Below are 20,495 nucleotides of genomic sequence, written 5' to 3'. Positions count from 1 at the left end.
AAGCTACATGGTCACCTGATAGCACATGGTTAGCCATCCGGACTCTAAGCTACATGGTCACCTGATAGCACATGGTTAGCCATCCGGACTCTACCAAGGTCCAGTAGCAAGTCAGAACCTGCTTTTTGAAAAGAGAATAGCTATGTGCAGAGAAGAACACAGATTTGCTTTGAAAACCTAGAGGTCTGTGCTGTAATTCTCCTATTGGCATTTGCTGGAATGTCCATACAGGATCCCTCTTTGGCATGTCACACACAGATCATTGGATCTGGTGGAGCATAAGACCCAGGTGGTAGAGCAGCTTGTAGTACAGCCTAAATGTACTATAGAATCTTCTCTTGTTCCTCCCAATCCACCAGCCTGAGGATGGGTCAAATTCACACACTCATACGTGGTGTATGTTGCCTCCCAAATCCGAAAGGACCTCCCAAATGTCTTGCCTCTTCTTTCTTGTAGGTGAAACAAGGGGCACCAACTCCTCTTTCACCCTGAGTGGGACCAGGGTGAAACATAATCCAGACCACTGCACCCACAGAATTTTTACTGCTAATACCAATTTTGTGTCAGTCTGGGACCAATCATGAGAAAGAAGCCATACAGTATCATGAACAGAGAAAGGTTAATATAAGAAATGCTAACTATAGGGGCACCTGGGTGGCTCAGTGGGTTAAGTCTCTGCCTTCAGCTCCGGTCGTGATCTCAGGGTCCTGGGATCGAGCCCCGAATCGGGCTCTCTGCTCCCCGGGGAGCCTGCTTTCCCCTCTCTCTCTGCCTGCCGCTCTCCCTACTTGTGATCTCTCTCTCTCTCTGTCTGTCAAGTAAATAAATAAAATCTATTTAAAAAAAGGGGGGGGGATGCTAACTATAATAGAGCCTTGGAATAATGAGAAATTTGCCAGTAAAAAGTAAAGAGAATTGTAAGCAATATAGAAATGGTAGCTACCAGAAGCAGCCACTATCCTGGAGCTGGGTACTCAGCCATTCCGGCTATAGTGATAATTAAACTCTGCTGTGGGGGGCTGTTTCTTTGTTTCAAGCACCAGACTGTAGGGTTCTTGAGAGCAGGGGCCACACACCTTGGTTTGCATTACATTCCAGCGCTAACAGGCTCTGAATAAATACCAGTGAATGAATGGACACGGCCAGTACTGGCACTCCGGCAGCCTGAGCCGTGTATCCTGTTTCCTGCCGCATATGCCAGATCCACAGGCCGGTATCCCCAGCACACACACCTGCGGCTTCCGTCCAATCGGGAGATAATGATCCTCGCAATGGAGTCGTCCGTGGAGGGCTGTGGGTAGCCTTTGTCAACCTCTTCTTAAGAGAAGGCAAAAGTCTGGCTCAACTTCCCAAACTGTCCCCTCTGGGTTCCCCAGCCCCAGAGCTAAACAATAATCACCACCCCCACCCCCCACAAAAGGCCTCATTCAGTCTCTTATCGCCCTGTGAGCGCGTGCATACCACGGGGCCTGGCTTTTGGGGCTGGAACAGGTGCGGATGGGATTCCCATCAAAGGCTCCTCTCCCGACCTAGAAAAACAACTACCGGGCCGAACCGGGGATGGGTGTGGCGGCCCCTCCCTGGGCGGAGGCGCAGCGGGACCTAGAAAACCGGGTCGGGTCGGGCAGCGCGGGGAGAGGTCGGGCCATGGCGGACGCTTTGAGGGAGCGCACGGCGCAGCTGCTGACCGACTACCTGGAGTACTGCGCCCGCGGCCCCGGCACCCCCGCGCGGTCGCCGTCTACGCGCGAGGCCGCGGTGCTGCGCTCGGTGGCCGCCGTCGTGCGGCAGCGTCACGAGCGCTTCTTGTCGGATTACCGCGGCTACGGCGGCAACCGCGTCGAGCTGGTGGCTCAGTTGGAGCGGGAGATACTCGCCCACCCCCAAGCCCTAAGCTGGGGCCGTGTGGTGGCGCTCGTGACCTTCGCGGGAACGCTGCTGGAGCGCCCGCCGTCGGGGGCCTGCTCGAACTTGGGGCCGGACCCGGAACTGGAACTGGAGCTGGGGGAGTGGGAGGCCAGCGTTCGCCAAGACTGCCGGCGCCTGGTGGACTTCCTCTGCGGTCGGCTCACAGGGCAGCACCGCGCCTGGCTGGAGGCGCACGGCGGCTGGGTGAGCGCCGGGGGACGCGGGGGCGGGTAGGCAGCCGGGGGCGCGCTCCAATGGCCCGACCGCGGGAGGAGGCTCGCGGGGTCATCCGCATGAGGCGTTCCTTTCAGCAAGACGAGGATTTCCAGTGCTAAGTCGGGCTTCCTCTCCTGGTGGTCAGACTGGCAGACACCGCCCTCGCTAGACCGCTCTCTATTAACTCATTCTAAAGCAGCCGCGCATGACCTGCTTGGCACACTTTGGCCTTACGCTTGCCGGTCTTAGGGGTTTTCGGATGCGCCCACGCCCACGTTAGGGCTGGACGCTTAGCTCACAGATCCCCAAACTGGTAAAGTCAGCAGTGGGGTGACCCTGGGCCAGGTGGGTGAGAACTCTCCTCTGCCTGTTAACGTTTGGAGAGCACCAGCATAAAACCGTAACAAGTGAAAAGGCATTCCCCTGCCCAGGCCCCGACACTTCTTAGCTACCAGAAGTGGTGTGCTCAGGCACCCAGTGGTGGTGTTGACTCAGGGTTCCTTAACTTCCAGCCCTTTGCACCCAGCCCCTCACTGAGTGATAACCAGGTGCCTGGGCTTTCGGCTGCAGGTCGTTGATTTCTGCCCTGCAGCTCCTGAACCCCGTCAGTGATCAAGGGAAGCCCACCCACCCTTCAGTATGAGGAGAGTATGCCTCTTGGTTTCTTAGCGAGACTCCTGGTCTTTTCCTCTCTTCCTTCCTGGTCTTGAGTCAAGGACTGCAGTGACCCAAGTTACATAATGAATTTGGCCAAAATGTTGGAACCAGCTATTAAGAAAGGAACTAAGGGGTGGAGGGGCACCTGGGTGGCTCAATGGTTAGGTGTCTGTGCCTTAGGCTCCAGTGGTGATCCCAGGATCCTGGGATGATTGAATCCCGCTGTTGGCCCCCTACTCAGCAGGAAGCCTGCTTCTCCCTCTCTCTTCCCCTTCCTTGTGTTCCCTCTCTTGCTGTCTCTCTGTTAAATAATAAATAAAAATTAAAAAAAAAAGGAAGACCGGAAATTTAGTTCCTGTTGGTAGCTGGCATCCCCTATTGTGAGGAAATTGGCCCCATTTGTGGAGGAGAGGTAGTATGGGAATCAGAACCTTGACTGTCTATGAACAGTTCGAGTTGTTAGCATTAACTCCTGTGTTCTTCTTGGCCTGTGTGCTGTTCTTCAATCATCCAGGCCTGGGCACTCTTAAGAAAGGACCTGAGCCCTTTTTAAGGCATTTGGCTCTGAAGGGCCCTCTGTAATTAGAGGAAATTGATTGGAAGGAGCTCATAGTTCTTATTTTCATTTTGACTCAATAGCATTGACTAAGGACTATTCCTTTAGCATCAAGAGGCCCAGATTCCCCCAGTTGAGTAAAGACCTGGCCATACCTCTCCCAGCTACACTTAAATGCCACTATCTCAGGGCGCCTTGGTGGCTCAGTGGGTGAAATGTCAGACTTGATTTTTGGCTTAGGTCCTGACCTCAGGGTTGTGAGATTGAGTCGCTCCAGCAGGGCACAGAGCCTGCTGAAGATTCTCTCTCCCCTCTGCACTCTTCTCTCTCTTTCCCTTCCCCTGCATTTAAAAAAGCCACTCTCCAGACTTCATTCATTTCCTCTCCATTTTTCTGAATGGAGCCTCTTTCCTTGTTTTTACATTTTATTTATTTGACATATCAGAAATAGGCAGAGGCCGGTAGAGAGGAAAGGAAGCAGGCTCCCCCCTGAGCAGGGAGCCCGATATGGGGCTCAATCCCAGGACCCTGGGATTATGACCTAAGCGGAAGGCAGAGGCTTTAACCCACTGAGCCACCCAGGTGCCCCCTGAATGGAGCTTCTTGTATTACTGTCTTCGATGATCAATTTCAACCTAGCGATTTGCCAGTTGGTAAAGTAGTCTATGATCCTCTTAGGTTTTTTTTTTTTTTCTTTGAAATTTTAAAATTTTTCTTAACTTAAAATTTGGTATAATTAACTTACAGTGTTAATGATTTTGGGTGTACAGTATAGTGATTGAAATGAGGGGCCTCTCAGTGGCTCAGTTGATTAAGCATCTGCCTTCAGCTCCGGTCATGATCCTGGTGTCCTGGGATAGACCCCTACCTCAGGCTCCCTGCCTAGCACGGAGTAGTCCACTTCTCCCTCTGCCCCTCTCCCCTTGTATTCCCCCTCTTCCTCCTCCCCGTGCCCTCCCCACCCCAGCTGGTGCTCCATCTCTGAAATAAGTAAAATTTTAAAAAATAGTAAATAAATAATAAAAATGCTTCATGGTTTTATTTTTTATTTGGCCTATCTTCCCACCCACCTCTCTTCCAGTTTTTTGTATTTATAAGCCCATTTCTATTATGTTTGTTCAGTTCTTTCATTTTTTAAATTCCACATATAAATCATGTTTTGTGTCTTTCTGACTTGCTTCACTTAGCATAATGTCTTCTGGGTCCACCCATGTTGGTTCAGGTGGCGAGAGCTCCATCTTTATGGCTAATACTCTATTGTATAAATACTACATCTTATTTATCCATTAGCCTGTCGATGGATGCTTGGTTGTACCATAGTTGGGCTATTGTAAATACCACTGTAATGAGCACAGGGGTGCATATATCTTTTCAATTTAATGTTTTTGTTTTCTTCAGATAAATACCCAGAAATGGAATTATTGGGTCATACACCATTCCTGTTTGAATTTTTTTTAAGCAACTGCCATACTGTTTTCCATACTATAGTGGCTGCATGAGTTTACATTCCCGTAAACAGTTCCCTTTTCTCCAAATCTTCAACACTTACTGTATTTTTGATACTAGACATTGACTGGTGTGAGGTGACCTCTCGCTGTGGTTTAGATTTGCATTTCCCTGACGATGTGTGATGCTGAGCATCTTTTCATGGGTCCTTTAGCCATTTGTAGGTCTTCTTCAGAGAAAGGTCCATTCAGGTCCTCTGCCATTTTTTTTTTTAAGATTTTTATTTATCAGAGAGACCCAATGAGAGAGGGAACACAAGCAGGGGGGAGTGGGAGAGGAAGAAGCAGTCTTCCTGCTAAGCAGAGAGCCTGATGTGGGGCTCGATCCCAGAACCCCGGGATCATGACCTGAGCCGAAGGCAGATGCTTAACCTACTGAGCTACCCAGGCACCCCTCTGCCCATTTTTAATCAGATTATTTGGTGGGTGAGGGGGTTGGTGTCCTCTTAAAAATGGGGGGGGGTGCAAATCAAAAGATAAGTATTCTTGCTGTGACAAAGTTGTGTCTCCTATGTTCTTCTTTGCCCTGTTGGATTCCTTACAAATCCAAACTCAGTTTCCGAAATACAGGTTGCCTCTATGCTTTAAATCCAAAAGTTTCCTTGCTGTTTAATCCCAAAGCACTAGTGTATTTCATGAAGTTCAGCTGTGGGGGATTCTGCACCAGTCTCACTGCCTATCCCTCCCCCTTGCAGGATGGCTTTTGTCTCTTCTTCACACCTGCGCTGCTGTCTTGGAAAAGACTGCTGGTCCAGGCTCTTCTGTCATGCTTTACGGCAGTGATCTTAATCTACTTCTGGAAAAGATTACCGTGAGTTCTGAAATTTTTAACGCATTTCTACCTGCCTAAAAACTGTGACCAGCCACCTGAACTTGAGATGTGAAAGAATAGAACAGAGTAAACCATCCTCTGAGACTGTTTTTTACCTGCCTTCATCTAAGGAGTCCCGTGGTGATAGTTCAGCAGGAGCTTTAACTCTTGGCGAGTACTCCGAGGTATTAAGACAAAGGCGAAAATGGCTCTTTGAGTGGGGAAGATGGATTCTAAAGGTTCATGGCTCTAAGAAATTGCAGTAGAAGCTACATTCTAGTAAGTAAGAAACCTGGTGCTTTTTGCTACACTTGGATCAGAGTGAATGTGCATCTCTCGTCTAGCCAGTTTCCTTTGCTGCTGCGGACTTAATTCTCAAGGCAGGCAGTCAGGGATGGAATGCCGAAGGCCCTCCCAAGTCCCAGTTTGACAAGGAATGTAACATTAAAAACTTTTATAGGGAATTCTTTCTAAATCCTTTGAAATCTAATTCCAAATTCTACCTTTCTAGATTTTACAAAGAACTTATTTTTTTGACTTCACTAAATTGTTAAATATCTTCAAATTTTTAATAAACTTACGTATCTTTTTTTAAAATTTGTTGGTTTTCCTTGGAATTTAATAAGAATGTTCTTAGGAGTAACTTGAATTGATGAAAATTTCCTTTTTTACTTGTTTAAATACGATATATACTATTCTTGATTTTAAGCAATCAGTACACAAGCTCATAAAAAGTCCTTTACTTCTACCTTCCATTTTGCAGTCAACCCATCACTGGCAAGATGATAGAGAGGAAAACCTTATACTCTAAGGCTCTCCACCTGAGGCCTGGGAATTTAGCAGACAGGTTAACAGCTAAAAAATACACGGATCTTGATGTTTTTACAGGAAACTATAGAAGAGTGGAAACTTCAAAGGAATGTGTAGATTCAGGGTTTATAGACCATTTTAACAAAAAGTGATCAATTGTGGAGTAGACAAAGTAGAGGGGTAGTATATTCTGAGGACAGGGACTAGGAAATAGATGGGGAAATCTAATGGAAGGTGAAGGTTATTTTAGTCCGGTTTGTTTGTATGGTCTTCTTGAAGTTGATTTCCATCTCCAGTGATAATTGTGCTCTCCTTCCTGGAATAAGAGGGCACCTTTCTTGAGGCACCTGGCTGGTTCAGTTGGTGGAAAGTGTGACTTCTTTTTTTTTTTTTTAAAGATTTTATTTATTTATTTGACAGAGAGAGATCACAAGCAGGCAGAGAGGCAGGCAGAGAGAGAGAGAAGGAAGCAGGCTCCCCGCTGAGCAGAGAGCCCAATGCGGGGCTCGATCCCAGGACCCTGCAATCATGACCCGAGCCGAAGGCAGCAGCTTAACCCACTGAGCCACCCAGGCGCCCTGGAAAGTGTGACTCTTAATCTTGAGCTTGTGAGTTCGAACCCCAGGCTAGGGATGGAGATTACTTTTAAACAATCTCTTTAAAAAGGGAGGGGGAATGCTTATAGCAGCAAAATCCATAATAGCCAAAATATGGAAAGAGCCCAGATGTCGATCGACAGATGAATGAATAAAGATGTGGTATATATATATACATGATGGAATACTACATGGCCATCAAAAAGCATGAAATCTTGACATTTGCGTGAGGTGGATGGAACTAGAGAGTATTACGCTAAGTGAAGTAAGTCAGGGAAAGACAAATACATGACTTATAATGTGGAATTCAAGAAGCAAAACAGATGACCCTGGGGGAAGGAAAAGTAAATGAAAATTTGAGAGGGAGGCAAACTATAAGAGACTCTTAATTATAGGAAACAAAATGGGTGTTGCTGGAGGGGAGGTGAGTGGGGACATTAGGAGGACACTTTGATAGAATGAGCACTGGGTGTTACATGCAACTGATGAATCAATGAACTACACCTCTGAAAATAAAAAGTGGAGGTGCCTGGGTGGCTGAGTCAGTTAAGCACCTGACTCTTGTTTCGGCTCAGGTTGTCCTCCCCGGGTTGTGAGATGAAGTCATACATTGGTTTCTGTGTTGAGTGTGGAGTCCATGTAAGATTTCTTTCTGGATCTCCTCCTGTGCCCCACCCCCACATGTATTCCCATAACAAAACAAAACCAAAAAAAACCCTTTATCATAGGAAATGCATGCCCTGCTTTTAGGCAGAAAAGTGGAGGGCAAAGAGCCTTTCCTGTATGTGCTATTTCTCAGTTGCCTTAAGTTCAAAATAATATGCCACAGTTTCATATTTTGGAGTGACCTGTTCGAATCTACCTCAGTGGTGAATGGTGTATGCCATTACTCTTCAGCCAGTTGGAATCCATACCCGTTTTTCCTTTCTGAGCCCACCCAGACCCTCCAGGCTTCCCACAGCCAAGCAGTGGTGCTCTTTGAGTGGGTGCCCCCGAGGCTGCCTGAGAACCACAACAAGCCACCCCAAAGCTACTTGAGCAATCTCTCCATGGTCAAGCTGTTGCTGATGCTATTAGAACAAGCCTGGGACCAAAAGGATAAAAATAAGTGAAGATGGGGAAGGATGTGACCATTACAAATGATGGTACCACCATGCTGAAGCAAACACGGACGTTGTGTCCCATAGCCAGAATGCTGGTGGAGCTGTCCAGATAAAGAAGCAGGAGATGGTACCACATTGGTGATCGTTGTTGCTGGTTCTCTTAGATTCGTGTGTGAAGCTTTTTCAGAAAGGGGTTCATCCAACTATTATTTCCAAGTCATTCCAGAAGGGTTTGGAAAAGGGTATTGAAGTCTTAACTTGTCTTGACCCATGGTATTGAATGACAGAGAAACTGCTCAGTAATACAGCCATTTCATTGAACTCAGTCTTCGTGTTGAAGTTTGCTTTATCCAGTAAGTGGAAATGGAGTGAGGGAAGTGACGGACCCCACTGGGGCTGTTGGTGTAGATCTTAAAAATAACAAAGTACTTCAGAAACCTCAAGGGAACTATGCCAAGTGAAGAAAGTCAGATGGAGAAAGACCAATACTGATGATGTCTCTCCTGAGTGGAATCGAAAAAGGCCTTTAGGGTTGGTCTCTTCTGGAAAGTGAACCAGGGACCTGAAATCTCTTTAACGTTTTTACCGATACCGCCATTGAGCAAGGACTAGTGATAACACCTTCAATGGCTTACTTCCTTTTTGGGGTCTGGTTATTCTGTGTTGGTCACAAGTTTATCGTAAAAGACACCCCCCCCCCCCCCCCCCCCCCCCCCCCCCGCCCCGCCCCCCCCCCCCCCCCCCCCCCCCGCCACGAGCAGGGCAGGGTGGTCACTTTATTCCCTTATCTCTGGTTTTCCCGTGCCTCCACATTTTTGGAATTTGTTAGCCTGATCCCGTGGCTCCCTGTCTCTCCCTACCTAGCCTCACTTGGCCCTTCCTCTTTCCTCCCACTTGGAAATAGTAACCCTAACTGCCCTTAGAGAATAGTGGGATGATGACCACTCTGGCTGCTCCCTGCCAAAATGGGGCGTCGGGCCGCGGCTGTTAGACTCTACCCAGGGGCTGGTCCAGGGGCTTGTGGTATGGCTCCAGTGAGTCCCGATGAGCTGCAAATGGTACACGCCTCAGCACATGCAAAAGGATGAACATAAAACATTAGGCGGGTGCCTGGGTGGCTCAGGTCTTGATCTCAGGGTCCTGGGATCGAGCCCCGAGTCGGGCTCTCTGTTCAGCAGGGAGCCTGCTTCCCCCCTCTCTCTGCCTGTCTCTCTGCCTACTATGTGATCTGTCAATTAAATAAATAAAATCTTTTAAAAACTTATTAAAAAAAAAAGATAGTGAATACCAGTATTTGTCCTAAAAGTCCTTTTTATGAACCCCATTGAAGATAAACTCATTTCACAAGAGAATAAAGTTATAAAAGACAAAAACTCAGAAATGGACATTGTTAATGATACGAGAGTTCATTATGATACAACTGACAAATTATTTCTGGGTCACATAAACACTTCACAACGGCCAGAACATCGAGTGATGACCCTTATACCAGAGTATAACTTGACAAACAAGCCTGATGAATCAACAAGACTTTGTTCATGGTTTAAGTCTTGGAGAAGTTTGTTAAAACCTTGGAAAGTTTTAAAGCACTTAGCTAAATAGGATTAAGCATCTCAAAGACCTGATAAAGGCAAAACCTAGAAACTAGTTTTTCGGGGCAGGCAAAGAGAAAATAGCTGTTTACATTTTATCAAGAGCAATTCAAGAAAACTTTTGTCTTTTTAACAATCTTCTGCCAGTGTACTTATAAAATCCCTTTATTGTAATCTTAGTCTATCCTGACCACACCTAAAATTCCTTTTCAAAGATTTCCTTTCACAAACCAACAACTTTCTTTTGCATTGAGATTTTGTCCCACGCCATTTCTCTGCAAACAACCGGTCTCTACTAGGACAAAATTGTTTTTTTTATCCTTCAACAAAAAAAGTATTCCATTCCTTTTGTCTTTCATCCACATCTTTTTTTCTACAGCGTTGCCTAATTTTACATTCTTAGAAATCTTCGTTTCCAGTGAAAACTAAGTAGTAATCCATTGTGATTTGTCGCACCAGAATTCCTGAAATGGCAAAGTTATGAATTGGTTGCACACAAAGTACGTTTACCAGCAGCTTAAAATATCCTTAGTTTCTTTGCAATAAGTAGTCAGAAGCACAAACCTACATCAGGAATCAATGATTGAGCACCTTTTCCTATTTGGGAAAGACCTAGATGTCCAGTGAATTTAGTCCCCAAGACTTTGAAAGCTCTTTTAACATTTTCTGTGAAAACTTGGAGATGAGACATACAATTAACCATCGTTTCAGCCATCTTTTTGCTGACAAATTGCAACAGAGATAATACGAGCTTATTTGACCTTCAGCAAACCTTGACAGTATACAAGCTTTACATTTAATGGTGATAACTTTAAAGACCTATAGTTTAAATTTAGTTTAAATACCAAGTTATGTTCCACCCAGGTCCACTTATTTTTTTTCTTTTAAGGAAATGTAGCTGCTTTTTTCTTATTATTTTTTCTTTTTTTTAAGATTTTATTTATTTTGACGGAGATCACAAGTAGGCAGAGGCAGGCTCCTTGCTGAGCAGAGAACTCAATGCGGGGCTTGATCCCAGGACCCTGGGATCATGACCCGAGCTGAAGACCGAGGCTTTAACCCACTGAGCCACCCAGGCACCCGTGGGCCCACTCTTAAAAGTCCATTTGTTCCCCATTGTCAGTTATCCCCTGAAACACAGGTGGGGAGATCTGTAGTGAGCAGTGTATGTGTCTGTACCCAAGGTGCAGAAGCAGGAGGGGGTGGGGCAGAAAGACCGGTAAAGTGCTGCCAGAAGACCCAGAAAAGGGTTCCCAGTTCTAAAGCTCGTCCGCTTGGACAGATGAGTAGTTTTTCCACCAATAGGAGGGTTTAGGCAGTCCATGTCAGGCCAGAGAAGACAGGAAATTTCCCTGAAACAAAGGAGTTTCAGCTGCTTGGGGAATATTCTTTAAACTCGTCGTCCTGAGAGAGACTAACCACGGTTGGCTCCACTTAGAGCCATTAACCTAGGAAATGAATGAGGGAAAAGCCCCTCACATCTATTAGGAACAGTGAGAGGGAGAGAGAGGGAGAGTCCGCATCCCCTTGCTAGGGATGGCCTGTGTTTCCTCCAGCAATCTAGGTTTATTTGGAGGAGGTATATTTAGACAATTACCCAATATGTCAGGAGGGAGTTTACTAGCCACCATGTTTGGCTAAATGCCTTCTGCTAGAGGTCTTTTTGTCAGGGCCCTGAAAGCTTGGATGGATTTAGGGTACCTCAGTCTATCCGCCTGGTTCCCTGTAGGAGATCTGATCCCACTATGGCCATGTAGTGTGTGTTAGAGCTCAGTCCTTTCCCACATTTGCAATCCAGATTGTTTGCAGTGGGTTAAAAGGCACCACAAGGGGGCGTCCTTGGGAACTGAAGAGACCATGTCTTACCGGAAGGTCATGCCTTGTTTTACCTTGCCTTGAAGAAACTGCTGAGTTTAACCCATGGAAAACACTAGAAAAGTTTTACAAGGGGAATTACACAGTTTTTTGTTTTGTTTTGTTTTGTTCAGATTTTGTTTATTTGACAGACAGGGAACACAAGCGGGACAAGTGGGAGAGGAGAAGCAGACTTCCCACCGGCCAGGGATCCTGATGCAGGACTGAATCCCAGGACCCCATGATCATGACCTGAGCCAAAGGCAGATGCTTAATAACTAAGCCACCCAGGCACCCTGGGAATTACCCAGTTTTGCAGTACCCAATCCAGGAGTCCCCGCAGAGAATGGTTTCCCATCTCGAGGTCCCTGTAAGAGTTCTCCGTACCTGATAGAGGTGATGTGGTGTCCCTACATACCAGCACTCCCCTGGGAACCAAGGTGTTCCATGGTTTCCTACCCAAGCTGAGAGAGTGGTCTAACATCTTGGGTTGAGGAGGTATCAGGCTGGCAGGAGTAGCCATTCTTAACCATCCGTCACCTGATCCTCCTTTTTTTCTCTGGACCCCCCCCCCCAAAAAAATCTGCCCTAATCATAAAGGCTTAACAAGGTTAACAGTTTCTACTTTGAGTCAGTTATGTTCCCTTCCCTTCCCCTGGGTGCTTTTTCTGTCCATATACCTGAGGTCCCATTTGTAAGCATGACCCTATTGAGGGGTGCAGACCCCAAGATTTAGAATCATCATAGTTTCATATTCCCGTTGTTGGAATAAGAAAGCCTCAGCTATATGACCCATTAAAGTCCCAGCCACTAATGCAACCAATAAGGAATTGGCTGGGGGGTCTGTAATTTCCTCTTCAATACCCAAGGTGTTCCAGTAAATGCTCAGGAAACATTGGGCTCCCTCTAACTTGTCATATATAGAGAGCGCTCTAATCCTGCTTGCCAGTAACTTGGGTTTGGGTCCCTGGCTGTGATTAAACTTAAACTGTACCTAAGAGAAAAACACCCTACCAAGAAACAAAAAATAAGGAAAAGATTTTCCTCCTGAACCTAAGTTCTCATGAAAAGACCTTTTTAAATGAAAAACAAAACAAAATAAAACTTATATCTCCATAGGCAACATCCTTCCCCAACATGACAAAGTCAGCAGGACCACGGAACCCATAAAATCCCCAGGTACTTAGAGAAGGCATTGAGGAGTCTAAGGGCGACTGTGAACTGAGTCCCTGGTCAGAAGTCCCTACTGATTATCAGAGATTGGAAGGACCTGAGGCAAAAAGTCCCTGAGGCAGGAGAAAGTCGTTTAAGACCAGCCAGTGAACAGAAAGCAGAACTGGGTAAGGTTAGGCCAACATTTATTCCCTTCCTTTGAGGAAGCAGGGTTGACCAAACCTTTCCCCAAAGACTATTACCTGAGACTTAAGACTGCGTCTGCACAGTTCTGCCTTTAACTGGCCGCAGGTGTGTGGGTTTTGCTGTTTATGAGAAAAGGTCAGCTAAGGGAAGAGGTGTCTCCCAGGAAAGGAAAGAAAAAAGTCCGCTTTTTACTCACCCTTAGTGGAAGTGATCCCAGGTCTCGGCACCAAAATGATGTGGGGGAGAGAGGTTTTTGTCTCACAGAGTCAGAGTGAATCTCGGTGGACAGCAGACAGTGAGTAAAGCAATGGAAGTTTATTAAGTGAAGATAACAGAAAAAGCTCTCAGGAGTGAGAGGGATTCCGACAGGGTTGCCCAACTTTATTTTTTAAGTGTTTGTTGTTGTTGTTGTTGTTGTTTAAGATTTATTGGGTGAGAGCAAGGTGGAAAGGGGCAGAGGGAGAATCTCCAGCAGACTACCTGCCCAGCGTGGAGCTCAACCTGGGGCTCAATCCCACGACCCTGAATTCAGGACTGGAGCCGAAACCAAGAGTCAGACGCTCAACGGAGCACCTAGGAACCCCAAGTATGTATGTATGTAAGTTCGTGGCTCCAAACTCAGGACCCCAAGATCAAGAGTCTCATGTTCTGAGTCAGCCAGCTCCCCTATTTTGTTCTAGTTTAAATAAATATTTATATGTATCTTTAGTTACCACATATGTATAGTTTATATATAAACTCTATGTAGCTTATGTATAACAAAACTGGGTGGTACAGATGATGACTACATGTTGGTAGAAGGGCTGGTTCTCACCCAAAAGACGACCTAACCAGAGCTGAAAAGGCTAATAAGATGGGCATACGCAGTTTTCCTTATCTGCTCCTAAAACAGGGATAATCACATAGTCGTTTCCGATGCCCAGATGGGCCCAGTGCTAAGGAAGAAGAGAGCCTGTGTTCTAAATTTAGTGAGGCAGATTTTTTTAAACCAGATACAGTGTTCTCATACAGAAGTCTATTCTTAAGACATGCTCTTAGAGATCTTGCATTACATTTCCCGAACAAAATGAAGATCATGGTGGCTAGGAATATTGGAAGAGAAGACCTTGAAGTCCTCTGTAGGACAGCGGAACCAGGCCAGTTGCTTATGGTAACCAGTTCACTGGTGACAAGCTGAGGGGGTCGGTTTAAATGGTTCTGGAAAATTGCTTAAGATCACTGGGAAAAAATTAACAGTTGTGCATGGTTCTGACAAATTGGTGATTGAAGAAGCAGAGTGTTCCATTCATGAAGCCGCATGTGCTAGTCACTGTTGAGTGAAGCAGGAGCTCTTCTTGCAGGAGGCGGGGCTCTGGAAGGAAAGTTGGCCCTATGGTTAACTGAATATTCAGGAACGTTGAGTGGTCTGGAATTCCACTGTGTTCTAAGGCAGATGTAATAGAAGTGGTTCAGGTACACTAGCTGAAACTGCTGACCTGAATCCCATTTTTGTAGTAACAGAACTAACAAACTGACATGCCCAAGGATAAAACCTATAGGCATTAATATCCAAATTAATAATAATAATAATATAGTAAAATAATATTTCCAGTTATTTTGGAAGAACGGGTCATCCAGCCTTTTTGATTTCAGTCAGTGCACTTATTCTAGCAACTGAAACTGGAACATTGTACAGATTGATGATGCGGTAAACAGGAATCTGGCTGACACACTGGCACCAACACGGCCCTGGATGGTGTGGCTGAAGTAGAAGACTGCCTTGATGTTCCTTATTCAGGAGGTTGTTTCCTCTTTGAACTCCAGGGCTTGATCTTCCATTTGGCACTTGATTGAAATAGTATTTGCACCCTTTATTTATTTGTTTGTTTGTTTGTTTGTTTATTTTTGCATTTGCAACCTTTAATGAAAATACTCATACTTGGTTTCAAAAAATAGTATGCTATCCCTTCAGGCATTTCAGGCCTTTATAAAAACTGGACATGCTCTTCTGAGTCATCTTTTCTTTTTCTTTTTTTTTGAGAGAGAGAGAGGAACAGGAGGAAAAGGTAGAGGGGAAGGGGGAGAAAGAGAGGACAGGAGAGGAGAGTGTGTGCACGGTGGGCGAGGGGTTGGGGTCAGAGGAGAGGGAGAGAGAGAATCCTGAGCAGCTTCTACACCAGCAACAATGAAAGGTTACATCAACTTCTGCAGTAAGGCAGAACTGTATTTTCTGAAGAGAAAGGACTCAGAAGACTAGTCAGGGGACAATTGGGTGGCTCAGTCAATTAGGCATCCAACTCTTGATTTCTGGTGGGGTCCTGGTTTTGGCATCCTGGGATCAAGCTGATGGGACCTTTCATTGCTCTGTATTTTAGCATGTTTCTTCTCCTAAGGACTGAGGAAAAAAGTCTCATGATTCTTTTTTCTTTTCTTTTCTTTTCTTTTCTTTTTTTTTTGGTTCATAGTCTTTTTATTCCCATAGTTATGCGTGACTATATCTGTAGGAGAAAATCCTAGAAAGAGTTTCTGAATCAGATAATAGTATTAATACTTGGCTGCTACCAAATTACTATTCAAAATTGAATCTACCAATCCAAATTTATACCAGGGTAGGGAGTGCTTAGCTCTTCACAGTCTTGCCAGTATTAAATCATCCTAGATTTTCCCCTTTATGGCTTTTGGAGTTTGGGTCTTTTGGAGGGAAGTCCTCCTTGTCCCACGATTATAAAGAAAATCTTCTGTGTTCTGGGTCATTGATCCAGTCCGTAATTCTTTTAGTATGAAGTGGGATTCACTTCTTCTCAGAGTTGGGGTAGATATTTCAGCATTGCAGATAGTCCATTTTCCCCTACCAATTCTCTATTTTGTTGACTTACCTTTTCCTCTGCTAATAGCACTCTGTCTGAATTACTCATATATATTATTATTAATATATATATGCCTTAATAGGGGCACCTGGGTGGCTCAGTGGGTTAAAGCCTCTGCCTTTGGCTCAGGTCATGACCTCAGGGTCCTGGGATGGAGCCCCTCATTGGGATCTCTGCTCAGCAGGGAGCCTGCTTCCCCCTCTCTCTCTGCCTGCCTCTCCACCTACTTGTGATCTCTGTCAAATAAATTAAATCTTTAAATCTTAAAAAAAAATGTATGCCTGAATATTTAGTGGTCTAAATCTAGTCTCCCCAATGCTGTTCTTTAAAAAGAAAAAATAAATCCTTGGCTATTTTTGTGAATTGTTTAAGGTGAATTCTGAAAAACAATTTATAAAGAATCCATTAAGATGTTGCTTTTTAGGATTTTTTAATAGAATGGAACTGGTCATAGATCAATTTGGGAATAAGTAGTATCTTTACGATATTGTAAAGAACATGTCTAAGAACATGAATTCTTTAATGTATTTTAGGTGTCTTATGCTTTCCTTTGTACAGATCCTATATTCTTAGGTGTATTCCAACACTTTGGGTTCTACTGCTATGGGGAATGGAATCCAGAGAGGATATTTTGTCTTCCCCATTTCCCCCAACACCCATAGGTTTCCTAGGGGGAACTACCCCTCCTTTGTTGTTAGACCATGTAGTTCTGGTGATACTGACTCCTCCCCATTTGACCCTACCCCAAGTTGAGAAAAATGACCCAGACCTGACCTAACAGAGTCCATTCCTCGGTGAAGTAAGTTAGCAGGACTCAATTTTAGGATTTCTGTGGATATTACCAGATGAGACTCTTTCTCAGCTGGGGTGTCCAATTCATGGAGAGAGTCTGTCTGGAAGAGAAGACCTCGCAGAAGGATGCAAGTCAGAGATATGGGGTAGGATAGAATGTTGAGAAACATTGCTGGGGTCTCACAATGTGACTGTGCCCAAAGCTACTTGGGACTCCATACATTCCCTTTTCTGCTTAAACTGACTTAGGTTTTCAGTATAACTCAATTTCATCCCTGAGTCAAAGGATCAGTTTTTCCCTGTTATATTTATTATTTGGTTATGGCTATCCTGAGGAGAAATTTAATATATATTAATATATAGTATCTGACTAATAGATAGATTATAAATTCTGACTATCTTGAACACTCACTAGTTCTGACTAATGTTCCTTTTTCCTCACTTTCTTTTCTTTTTTTTTTTTTTTTTAAGATTTCTTATTTATTTATTTATTTGACAGAGGGAGATCACAAGCAGGCAGAGAGACAGGCAGAGAATTGGAAGCAGGCTCCCCCCTGAGCAGAGAGCCCGATGCGGGGCTCAATCCCAGGACCTTGAGATCATGACCTGAGCCAAAGGTAGAGGCTTAACCCACTGAGTCACCTAGGCGCCCCTCTCACTTTGTTTTCTTGGCCAGTTGTATAGGTAGTGAATGGGTGTGATAGATACTTTCCATGTACTGGAAAACTCCTTGATTTCAGCTGATGGCCTTCTTTTCTTCCAGCACTTTTTTTTTCCCCCACTAGCATTTTAGGAGGCTGGAGTGGCATCATTGCTCAAACTGTAATTTAACCTTAGGGCCTGTCAGTTTCTTGGAGTAAATCAAGGACTAGATACATCTGTTAATCATCTGTGGTAATAAACAATATCCTAAACAATATCCTAAAGGTGAGCGTCACTGACAGTGCTAAGTGACGAGGTGTTCCTGTTTGAGGGAGTGTTCTTGACTCTAGCCACAAGCCCAAGACATAGTCTCCTTGTTTTTAGCTTGTGGATGGTTGTTCCTTAAACTAGCCAGGACTCCTAAGAGGACGATGATTGCAGGATGTGCTACTGATGAATGGGACGGTTCAAGGCACTCGGGATGCTGGGTTGAAGTGCGTTTCCAAGTGAGAATCTTACTCATTAGCCTGTACAAGAGTGGGTCCCTCGAATTTTTGCCTGATCTGTTGTCTACTTGGAAGAGTAGTGTATTTGTTAGTATCTTCTCTCAGGTTTCCCCTGCATTTTTAGAATCTAGATGGACACTTAGGGTAAATGTTGTTTGCTTCAAACCCAGTTTTATTCCAGTTGTACCTTCCCTGTAAATTTGAAGTCTTTTAGGACCCTGTTCACCCCCATCATCCTCCCACCTGGTTTTTCCAACGCAGACAGTTATTACTTCCGGGGTGTAATCTTTGTATTTTTTTTCTTTCTTGAGTTTCTTTAGTTTTTTTTTTTCTTAATCATTATTTTATTAATGCCAGCATAATTAACCTCCAGTGTTAATTTCAGAAGTACCACATGGGGTTCAACGGTTGTATACATAACTCAGTGCCCCTCGTGGTTGAGTGTATTCTTTTTTTTAAGATTTTGTTTATTTATTTGACAGAGATCACAAGTACGCAGAGACAGAGAGAGGGGGAAGCAGACTCCCAGCTGAGCAGAGAGCCCGATGCGGGGCTCAGTCCCAGGATCCTGGGATCATGACCTGAGCTGAAGGCAGAGGCTTTAACCCACTGAGCCACCCAGGCGCCCTGGTTGAGTATATTCTTAATATAGGCCATCACCTATTTCACCCATTTCTCCCACTCATCTTCCCTTCTGGTAACATTAGTTTGTTCTCTGTATTTAACAGTCTAGTTTTTTGTCTCTCTCTCTCTTTTTTTTTTTTTTTATTTGTTCATTTGTTGTGTTTCTTAAATTCCATATGAGTGGAATCATGTGGTGTTTGTTTTTCTGACTGACTTATTATCCTTAGTATTATACTTTCTAGACCCATCCTTGTTATTGCAAATGGAAAATTTTAATTCTTTTTTATGGCTGAGTAATATTCTGTTGTGTATATGTATGTGCATATATGAATATGAATGAATAAAGAAGATGTGGTATATATTGAGGAACACTTGGGTGGCTTCCATATCTTGAGTTTTGCAAATAGACATAGGGGTGCATGTATCTTTATTGTGTTTGTATTCTTTGGGAAAATACCCAATAGTGGAATTATTAGAGTCCTGGGAATCTCAGAGTCCTGGGATCAAACGCGCATTGGGCTCTCTGCTCAGCAGGGAGCCTGCTTCCCCTCTCTATTCTGCCTGCCTTTCTGCCTACTTGTGATCTCTGTCAAATAAATAAATAAATTTTTTTTTTTTAAAAAAAGATTTATTTATTTGAGAAACAGAGTGTGCATCTGCTTGTGCCTCGAATGGGGGGAGGGGCGAAGGGAGAAAGAGAGGGACAGTCTTAAGCAGATTCCATGCTGAGCACGGGAGCCCCAACATGGGGATCGATCTCACAACTCGGAGATTACAACCTGAGCTGAAACCAAGAGTCACACTCAACCAACTGCATCACCGAGGCATTCCTCTTGTTTCTTATTTTAGCCATTCTGAGGGGTGTGAGGTGATATCTCATTGTGGTCTACATTTGCATTTCCTTGGTGATTAGGAATGCTGAGCATCTTTTCATATGCCTCTTGGCCATCTGGATGTCTTCTTTGGAGGAATGTCTGTCCATGTCTTCTGCCCATTTTTTAAATTGGCTTATTTGCTTTTTTTGGTGTTGAGTTGCATATGTTCTTCAATATTTGGGGTACTAAATCATTATTGGTTTGCAAATATCTTCTCCCATTCTGTAGGTTGTCTTTGTTTTGTTGTTAGCTTTGCTGTGCAGAAGCTTTTTATTTTAATGTAGTCCCAATAGCTTTTGTTTCCTTTGCCTGAGGAGAAATATCTAAAAAAGTTGGTATAGCCAGGGTCAGAGCAATTACTGCCTGTGTTCTCCTTTGGGATTTTTTTTTTTTTTTTTAAGATTTACTTATTTTAGAGAGTGTTCATGTGCATGGGGGGAGGTGCAGAGGGAGAGGGAGAATCCCAAGCAGACTCCCCGTGTTAAGCACACTGCCCAACACAGGATTCAGTCTAATGACCCCAGGATCATGACCTGAACCAAAACCAAGAGTTGGACACTTAACCATTGAGCCATCCAGGCCTTTCTCTTCTAGGGCTTTAGGCTTTGAGGTCTCATATTTCAGTCTTAAGTCCATTTTGAGCTTATTTTTGTTAGGGTGTAAGAAAGTCCAGTTTCATTCTTCGCATGTAGCTGTCCAGTTTTCCCAACACCGTTTATTGAAGAGCCTGTCTTTTTCCCATTGCATATTCTGGCCTCCTTTGTCATAAATTAATTGACCATATAATCATGGGTTTATTTCTGGGCTCTTTGTTCTATTGGTCTGTGTGTCTGTTTTTTGTGCCAGTACCATACTGGTTTAATTACTAAGCTTTATAGTATATCTTGAAATCTGAGATTGTGATAGCTCCAATTTTGTTCATCTTTCTCAAGATTGCTTTTGCCTATCTTCATGGATCCGCACAAATTTTAGAGTTATTTCTGATACTTTTGTGAAAAATGCTATCGGTATTTGGATAGGGATTACATTAAATCTGTAGATTTCTTTAGGTAGTATGGACATTTTCACAGTATTTATTCTTCCAGTCCATGAGCATGGGATATCTTTCCATGTGTTTGTGTTATCTTCAATTTCTTTCCTCAGTGTTTTATAATTTTCAGAGGATAGTTCCTTTTACCTCCTTTTAAGTTTATTCCTAGGTATTTTTGGTGCAATTGTAAATGGACTATTGTCTTACATTTTC

At 44.3% G+C, this 20,495-nt stretch overlaps 1 protein-coding gene across 7 annotated transcripts in view; it reads left to right on the top strand.

Moving 5' to 3' along the window:
• The first annotated feature begins 1,608 nt into the window (after positions 1 to 1,608).
• Positions 1,609 to 20,495, top strand: part of BCL2L10 (BCL2 like 10) — a 38,059-nt gene continuing 19,172 nt past the window's right edge. The window contains exons 1-3 of one of the 7 annotated variants that reach the window (XM_059371209.1): positions 1,609 to 2,112; positions 5,538 to 5,653; positions 13,391 to 13,553. In XM_059371209.1, the coding sequence (XP_059227192.1) occupies positions 1,648 to 2,112; positions 5,538 to 5,653; positions 13,391 to 13,403 (594 nt within the window). In that variant the 5' untranslated portion in view covers positions 1,609 to 1,647 and the 3' untranslated portion in view covers positions 13,404 to 13,553. Of the gene's footprint in view, positions 2,113 to 5,537; positions 5,933 to 13,390; positions 13,566 to 18,235; positions 18,369 to 20,495 lie in introns of those variants that run through there. The other 6 variants (XM_059371211.1, XM_059371210.1, XM_059371212.1 and 3 more) reach the window with 6 other exon arrangements.

The sequence above is a fragment of the Mustela nigripes genome, chromosome 13, assembly GCF_022355385.1.
Source record: "Mustela nigripes isolate SB6536 chromosome 13, MUSNIG.SB6536, whole genome shotgun sequence".
NCBI lineage: Eukaryota > Metazoa > Chordata > Mammalia > Carnivora > Mustelidae > Mustela > Mustela nigripes.
The sequence above is the reverse complement of the archived record's forward strand: the minus strand, read 5'-3'. Positions and strand labels throughout refer to the sequence as shown.